The sequence below is a fragment of the Arachis duranensis genome, chromosome 6 (genome assembly GCF_000817695.3).
Source record: "Arachis duranensis cultivar V14167 chromosome 6, aradu.V14167.gnm2.J7QH, whole genome shotgun sequence".
In the NCBI taxonomy this organism is placed as follows: domain Eukaryota; kingdom Viridiplantae; phylum Streptophyta; class Magnoliopsida; order Fabales; family Fabaceae; genus Arachis; species Arachis duranensis.
Window position 1 is genome coordinate 21,191,843 of NC_029777.3, and position 8,637 is coordinate 21,200,479.

The 8,637-nt window shown below is 36.6% G+C and overlaps 1 protein-coding gene across 2 annotated transcripts; it reads right to left on the reverse strand.

Annotated features, from left to right (window-relative positions):
* Positions 1 to 4,266: 4,266 nt before the first annotated feature.
* LOC107493372 (flocculation protein FLO11) lies at positions 4,267 to 8,040 on the reverse strand. 2 transcript variants are annotated; one of them, XM_052262800.1, is made up of 6 exons: positions 7,501 to 8,040; positions 7,294 to 7,405; positions 6,315 to 6,429; positions 5,912 to 6,122; positions 5,163 to 5,878; positions 4,267 to 4,671 (listed from the first exon to the last, which is right to left on the reverse strand). In XM_052262800.1, the coding sequence occupies exons 1-6, from the start codon at positions 7,625 to 7,627 to the stop codon at positions 4,534 to 4,536; spliced, it is 1,419 nt and encodes a 472-aa protein (XP_052118760.1). In that variant the 5' UTR covers positions 7,628 to 8,040; the 3' UTR covers positions 4,267 to 4,533. The 2 variants fall into 2 exon arrangements, with proteins under 2 accessions (XP_052118760.1, XP_052118759.1); XM_052262799.1 differs by having other exon boundaries at positions 4,267 to 4,652; positions 7,501 to 8,039.
* Between the last annotated feature and the right edge of the window lie 597 nt (positions 8,041 to 8,637).

An 8,637-nucleotide genomic window follows, 5' to 3' on the forward strand; every position in this document is an offset into this window, starting at 1 on the left:
AGCTTGCCATGGAAAGGAGTAAGAAGGATTGGATGAAGACAGTAGGAAAGCAGAGAGACGGAAGGGACAAGCATCTTCATACGCTTATCTGAAATTCCTACCAATGAATTACATAAGTATCTCTATCTTTACCTTTATGTTTTATTCGTATATCATCATTCATATCCATTTGAGTCTGCCTGACTAAGATTTACAAGGTGACCATAGCTTGCTTCATACCAACAATCTCTGTGGGATCGACCCTTACTCGCGTAAGGTTTATTACTTGGACGACCCAGTACACTTGCTGGTTAGTTGTGCGAAGTTGTGTTTATGCCATGGTATTGAACACCAAGTTTTTGGATTCATCACCGGGGATAATTTGTGTTGTGAAAAGTATTGATCACAATTTCGTGCACCAAAGTTTTCTAATCCTAATCCTTTTCAATTCAGTTTTAATAATGTTTGCCATCAAGGGGGAGATTATTGAGTTTGAAAAACTTGAATTATATTTATTTGATGACCAAACATTATTAAAATATTAATTAGAAAATTATTAATTTGTAAATAACTTCCAATTGTTTAGTTAATGTGTTTGTTAGTGTGCAGATTTTGATTATTGGGCCAAAGACATTTTAAGCCCAACTTGTTATTTGAAGTTAATTAAGCCTTGTGCTAAATTATACTATGTGGCTGAATTTCTTAAAGGGATAACAAAGCTAATTGGGCCAAGAAACATGTGCACAATCCAAAACAATTTTCTTCTTAGACCAACAAAGCCTTGGTCCAAATTGGAAGAAGAGAGAAGGACTACAAGCAAGCCACGGTTACCCACTTTCTTTAGATAGTAGAATTCAAATCTCAATCCAATTGAATGCATGTATTGGTTACTAGAACTCAAATTTCACTTTGGTTAAATGCACACATAAGTAACCGAAACTCACAATTCAATATCATTTAATTGTGCATTGAATGTTTTGTATCTTCTCTCTCCTCTCTCTTCTTTGCTATTCAGTCACTTCAATCAAAAGAATAAAAGAAAAGCAAGTTATTAGAGAAAGTAAAAGTGAAGCTATGGAAGAAGAAAAAGCTAGATTGATGATGGCTTTTGAAAAAGAAAGATCTGAAGCAAGTCTTGGCTAGATCTTTGCCATTGAAGGCAAGATTTTGAAGAAGAGCATCTAGATCCTCCATACCAAGAAAAGAAAGCATCTGCCTCTGTCAGAGAGGAAGATCTCAGTTGCAAAAGTTCATTTCTGTTTTTGTTCATAAAAAAAAGATAGCAACTGGAGATACGGATAGGAAGAAGCAAAAATAGAAAGAAAGAAGCTGTCAATGATCAGAGATTCATCAAGGGATAGAGTTCTTTCTTGGAGCCAAGTCAAGACCAAGGGCTCAGAGTGAAGGATCTTGATGAAAAGGGTTGAGAGAGGTACATGCATTTTGGTTTTTGGTTTTTCCTCTCTCTTCTCTCTGCCCGAACCATTGCTACTATGGGTTGGAGAAGAAGGTGCTTGGTTGAACCGGTTTTAACCTTCGAAGCTTTCCCTTCTATAATAAAGGTGAACGGCCAAGGGTTGAGATCATGGAGAGTAAACACAGAGTTTTCATAGCTACCCGAAGCTAACAGAGTTCTTCTCTTTCAATGAGTTTCATTTTGTTTTCTTTATCTTAGTATTGTCTTTCTGAGTCTCATGGTAAAAGGCAAACACGGTGAGATTTGTAAGAAAAAGCCAATGACAGGAAAAAGGTAGTGATTAATATTAGAAAAAAAGCCATAGATGTCTCAGAGTTTCTTTGTACATCTGTATGTTGTGTTTTATGATCCTATGGGGATTCCCTTGCAAGTTGGGTTAGCACTTTGCGGTTGAAAGCTAGGTTTTGAGTCCTAGTCAAGTTCAGATTTGGGAATAGAATCTGGATTTGTTCCAGATAGGAATGGGTAGTTCCTAGGGAAGAATTGGTGTTTGTAATCTAATGATTATAGTGAAATTTCGTCACTGTTGTGATGGAGACTAGATGTAGGCTGCATTACACTTAGCAGCTGAACCAGGATACATCTGGATGAGATTCTCTCTTTCTCTTCTACTCCTATTCTATTTCTGTTGCATTGGAGATAAAAATGAAAAATATCTCCTAACCCGTTACGAGACAAAAAGAAAATGTTTCTTGACTCGTTATGAGACAAAAGTAAAAATATCTTCTGAAGTTCATTGAAAAGTCAGAAATTAATATTCAGCAAAAATGGGCTAAGATTCAACCCCCATTCTCTTACCCATTGATTACCATCAACAGTTATTAGAGAGCAAGCTAGATTTGTCGAAATTAATGCTTAAACCCGACATCAGCTCAAAGCAACGAAGTAGTCTCCTGTAATTCTTGATGGTCTCTTGCTTAGGTGGGCAGAACAATATAGTATCATCTGCAAACTGAATATACGACAACTCAATATGATCTCGTCCAACCAACAACGGAGATATGCGACCATTTCTAACAACCTCTCCAATCATCCTATGTAGGACATCGACAATTAGAACAAATAAAAATGGAGACAAGGGGCACCTTGTCGCAAGCCTCTTTCCATTTTGAACGGCTTAGAAGGCGAGCCGTTTATCAACACTAACATAGAGCACGTACTAACACATTCCATAACCTATCCCCTCCATCTTCGTCCTAACCCCATCTTTTGCAAGACAATGTCGACAAAAGTCCACTTGACTCTATCATATGCTTTCTAGAAGTCTAACTTTATTATTGCAGCTTGCTTCTTCTTCAGTTTGATCTACTGAACCGTTTCACTCACAATAAAGGCCCCATCATATATCTTCCAACCCTTGACAAGGACACTATGTGTCTCACCTACTAATCCTGGCATAACTACTTGAATCCTCCTAACCAACATCTTTGATATTACCTTATACACACACCCCACCATGCTAATCAGACAAAGGTCTTTGATTTCTTTAGCCTCACTAAACTTGGGGGCCAACGCCACCCAAGTGACATTAGCATTTGCCGGTAACCTGGAGGATTGGAAGAAGACCAGTACCGCTACAGTGAATTTAGTACCAATTTTATCCTAGTACTTTTTAATAAAGTTCATGTTATGGCCATCATTACCTGGAGCCTTGGATGATTCACAATCCCAAATTGCCTCCCTAACCTCCTCAGGTGTCGGTAGCCTCTCTAAAGCCAATGCATCCTCCTCACTGATCATTTTTACCAGACCATCTCGAAAACCCACCATAGGAGACTTCTTTTGATGATACAACTCCTTATAAAACCCCCTAATGGCAAGCTTAATCCTAGCTTGATTCCTTATCAATCTTCCATTAATAACCAGGGCATCGATCCTATTATTCCTCCTTCTCGCAGAAGCTAAGTTGTGGAAGTATCTCGTATTTTTATCCATATCCCTCGCGTGCCTAGACCTCGACATCTACTTCCAATGTAATTCTTTCCTCACATACCATTTCTCACAACATGCCACTAGCGCCCGCCTTCTTGCTTCCACTGTTCCATCATAATCCCTATCACCCACCATATCATCTATCTTCTTAATCTCTTCTTCAAATTTCATGATTTTGTTGTCCATGTCACCCAACTTGTCTCTATGCCATCTTCTCAGCGGAATAGAATGCCTTCAGTTTATCGGTAAATTGTACCTCTCTTAACCTTCTCCATTCCTTCTTGACCAACCTTAGAAAACCTTCATGTGTAAACCACGAATGCAAACTTCGAAATGGTCTTTAGTTTTTTTTAATTTGTTAATGTGCACAAATTCTAATGATAAATATTTTTAATCCTTTTTAATGTTATTTTTTATTCTAATTTATTATTTAATAATGATAAAATATCAATTATTATTTATATGTTTTATTATATTAGGTGAATTGAAATCCAATATACTATAGTTATATGAATTGAAATCCAACAAAATAAAACCCCATTAGATGAAATATCAACAACCATTCATCTCTTTTTTTTTTTAATATAATAGGCAAGACTAAATAGTTAAGTCTGTTAAAACTTAAAACTTAAAAAGAAAAGCATTCAAAGACAGAAAACAGCCATAAGAAACTTTAGTATTTGCTTTCTTTCTGTTATCATCTCTTGATTTCTTCTTAATGTTTGTTACTTTTACAAGATTTAGAAAAGCATAATGAAAACAGATTTAATGATTTCAACTTTTGTTTTTACAAAATCTTGAAAACAAGAGAAATTATTTTGTTAAAAATCAAGTAAATTTGATCTGTTGCACTTATTTAATAAAACAATTGAACGAGCTCTTCAATTTAAACTTTGAAGTAAAATGTCTTGTACAAACAATCGTCGTGCCACAGAGAACAGAGGCTCAACCATTAGTACATTTTGCCAGGAACATGATTCCAAAAAATGCGCTGGCGCTTGTTCTACGGCAAAGAAAATAAAATGGCAAGAGCACTTCGCGAATTTCACCTCTAGCTTCCAAAATTGCTCTCTTCAACCTCGCTTCCGTCACAAGATATGACACTCGGTTCAGAGCTCGCTGTGCTGCTTGTGGCAAGGGGAGAATCAGAAACACCAGCTGCCTTGCTCTTCAAGGAACCACCGGATCTCACGCTGTACATGGAAGAGGCTGGAATGTTTGTCACGTGTGGCCGTATATTTCCCTGAAAGCTTCGTCTTATATCCTGCCAAAAAGAAAAGAAACTGGAGATAACTTGGTAACTGGCTTGCCTAATATGAAACAGACATAACTCAAGTAATCTTATTTACTCGTGTATTTTAGCAACACATGTAGGAGTGAGTTACTTCTAGAGAGTGGCAACTGTTGGAAATTTGTTATAATATAAACTTCTATTCTTGTCTAGTTGTAATTATTCATAATTTCATCCGTTAGTGTTAATTTTTGATGGACACATTAGATTAAAAGAAAAGACACCTATAGAGATTGTCCTCTCTATGCCCATTGATAACGACATTTTTCAATTTCTCTCTAACCGACAAAAAAAACACAGAGAAGAACTTCCATCATGAAAGGGGAAAGAGAGAGAAACCAATCATGAAGTTCCCGGGTATGAAAATCACAACCTTCAAGATCCTATTTCGTTTACAGCAACAACTCTCAATGTACTAATTTACTTCAAGGCAGTTATTTTAACGACACATATGAAATAGAATGCATAAAGTTATGAACATACCATATGCCTCATTGCCATATCCAAAGATTTCTTTGAGAGTGTAGTTCCAAATCCAGAACTACCAGAGGAAGATTTTCCATTAGAATTGTTGTTGGCAGAGTGATGATCAACATGCTTAGGAGGTGCCAATTTTCTCATGTTCACAACTCTTTCAACCATTTTTGTCCCAATGACAACCGGGCTATCTTCATCGCCATCAGTGAAACGAGCTCCACTCAAAGCATGCAAGGAGGTCTGACCACTATAGGCAGACCCGGTTGAAGGCCGCCCCTTGGACGGCGCGCTTGACTGCCTTCTAGGTTTTTCATTGCTGGTAGCCTCGCCAGAAGATGATGGTGGTCTGGAAGGTGCTCCAGGCCTACTCCTCGTGACTGAAGCCGGCCTTTCAGGCAACGATGTTTTCAAATTCGGAGGAGCATCAAGAGAAAATCCAGGCATTTGTGAAGGCTCCCAAGGTCTAGACTTAACTGATGGTGAGATACCACGCGACTGAGCCGGATTCTTTGCAGCTGCAGGGCGTGCTTTTGAAGCAGAAGAAGGCCTAGTCAGAGGAGCAGACACACCAAGTATCCTTGATGGGGTTGATGATCTAAGATTAGGTGTTGCTGATCTTTGAGAAGCCTTAGGAGCTGTCGAAGAAGATCTTGAAGTTGGTGTTGAGCCCTTGGAAGTGGATTGGGTAGTAGGCGTGGATGATCTCAGTGATGGAGCTGCAGGCTTTGCAGATGTTAAGGTGGGCCTGGAGGAAGGTGTGGAAGGCCTAGAGGTTTTAGTAGAAGAAGGTAATGTTGACCTTCCAGAGGGCGTTGAAGACCTCGAGGAAGCCGAGGATGGAGGCCCAGATGAGGAAGGCTTTTTGTTACTAGTGGTGGAAGAACCATGCCCTGGCATTGTTACATTATTCTTGGTGACTATAATGGACTTGGTTCTTGAACTAGGTTCTACTTGGATATTAGAAACCTGTAACATGATAATAACAAGAAAGTTGCACATATCAAATCAACTAGAGAAAGAAAACAGAATGTCTCAAATATTCATGTGTGGAATTTTAAAAGATAACTTGTCAATTGAATTTGAGGTTGGTGCATCCAACCAATTGTTATGGTTTTGCAACATACACAAATTTAGATAGATTAAATTGTTCATACACACCCTAGGCTTTAATGCCGTTGGATGAGTTTTATGAATCTCTGCCTCGCTTTTTACTGACATATGTGGTTCCTTTTCAAGAGTTGGAAAAAGAGGAGCATCTGGTGAAGAAAGAAGCCTAAAACAGAACAAACTTCTCGTCAGAACGATGGATGCCATTGCAATGGACAAAGATTATAATGCAACAAAAATCCAGAAAATATGAATGAGTCATATGTGATTATATTATTCAGTTTAGACAATTTCAGCATAGCAGAGAAGTCCAAATTTACATAAGAAGCAACTTGGTGTGTTGCAGACAAAGAGAATACAATTGTTTTTCCACTTCTTAAGGTTTCAATTTGAAATCAGCAACAATATGAATATTTTGAAGGAGTATATTTGAAAACTAAAGCTTGATGCTAACTTAATTCTTTTGGAGGATCAGAAAAGGTACCAGAATCAACTTTGATGTTAAAATTAGAAATCGGAAATTTCAAGTCATACCAACATCCAATCATATATTTTCATGTAGACAAAAGTAGTTAATTTTCCTTAACAATGTATGATATTAAACTGATGATTGAAAGAAATTAATTATGATCCCTTCATCATGCTTGAATAATGATAAGAACAAAGACAATTAAGGTTCAAAGCATAAAAAGATATCTCAAGTGGGGACCGCTCAAAAACAAAAACAAAAAGAAGAAAACAATCATACACTTTTATCATTCTAAAAGCCAACTTATGAAATAATTATCTGCAATTTTTATATACTTCTCATCTCATTATTTTAACTACTTTCAACTAAACTAGCACACCATTTTGATTTACTATCAGTTCCACACCAGATCAGCTATAAAAATAGTGGCCCACAAGAAAATTAAGGTTTAATTAAAATTCCCTTTTGAATCCAATTATAGTATCTACAAGATCTAGATACTCTCATATGAGTATGACTCAAATTAAACAATTAACAAAAAGTTTAAAAGACCCAATTTACCAATCATAATCAGACTTATCATTCTCCGAATTCAAGAACTCTTCAACCCCAGTCTTCCTAGGAGGCACTGAAGATACTATCTTAGAAATGGTAGAGTTCTCTCTGTTGGATTCTGCAGTGAACAAGAACAGCATAAGCTCACATAATAAAGCACCATGAAAAAAGAAAAGGGGCGTGAAGAAAAAGATAAAAGAAAAAGAAACATACCCAAATTGGACAAATCAAGTTCCTCAGAATCTTGGAGGAAGAGCAGGTTGTTCTTCTCATTCTCCTTCTCCTTCCTCCTCATCTCAAGGAACAAGGCAAGTTCCTCATCTCTCTCCTTCATCACCATCACCTCAGCTTCTAGAAGCCTCTTCTGATGTTAAAAACAAGAACTCAGAAGATCACACCTTTGATTATCCCCTCAAGCACCAAGTTCCAAAGTTGAACTCTTTAAATCAGAACGATGAGCAAAAAGGGTATCACAAGGATCTAAGAATGAATGGATATGGTGTCAACACAAGTTGCCTTCAAAGTTCCAATAAGCTAAGAAACTCAGCAAGAGAGAGAGGTGAATCAATCAATCATTCAGATCACATGTACAAGGTAGATTGGTGTGTTGTGCTCGAAGATTTTGATCTTATGTTTGCTATGACAATGTTGGAAGCTGCGGTGGTGGTGGTTGTTGCTGCGTGCAACTTTGTCCGTAGGTGACTGTTTGGCATTCAGATGTTTGAAAATGGAAGACATAGACCAAAGATTAAAAAACAACACTAGCTAGATTTGAATTCAATTTATGCGGTTTATTTAATTGTTCTGCTGACATTATTATTTATTACATTAAGAAATTCGAAATGGGTTTTTCTTAATCTTCCTAAATCTATAATATTGGAATTTGAATTGGCAATAAAGTTGCTCCACATGTTTTAAGTTTAATGAAGTTGCCCCCTATTCGGGTAGAAATTCTTTTCTCTTTCCTATTACAAGGTATGTTTATATAATTTTTAGAAGGACAATTCTATGGTGTCTATGAGTTTTTGTCTAAATTTTGCCTAACTTATTTTTTGTAGTAAGTTTTGTTTTTTTAAAAATTATTTATTTTTATATCTTTTAAATTAAATAATAATTTTTAACCCTTTTTAGTAAATAGGCACCACTCTTTAGGCACCATAGCATTCACCTTTTTAGAATCATGAGAGTTATACGTAAAAAAAAAAGTAAAGTGACAATTAGATCTTTACTAATTAGTCTTTTAAAAAGAAATACTAATTAGGTCTTCTAAGATAGCAAACGATAGATGTGTATATTCTTTTGTCAATGAATAGTGCAAAATGAAACAGAATTATCCATGTATTTTATTAT

Excerpts from the sequence above, each read along its gene's own strand:
- LOC107493372 (XM_052262799.1), bottom strand. The coding sequence starts at position 7,627 with ATGGTGATGAAGGAGAGAGATGAGGAACTTGCCTTGTTCCTTGAGATG. Across the intron at positions 7,406-7,500 it reads ACTTGATTTGTCCAATTTGG|AATCCAACAGAGAGAACTCT; the intron begins GTATGTTTCTTT and ends TGTTCACTGCAG. Across the intron at positions 6,430-7,293 it reads GATAAGTCTGATTATGATTG|GCTTCTTTCTTCACCAGATG; the intron begins GTAAATTGGGTC and ends GTTCTGTTTTAG.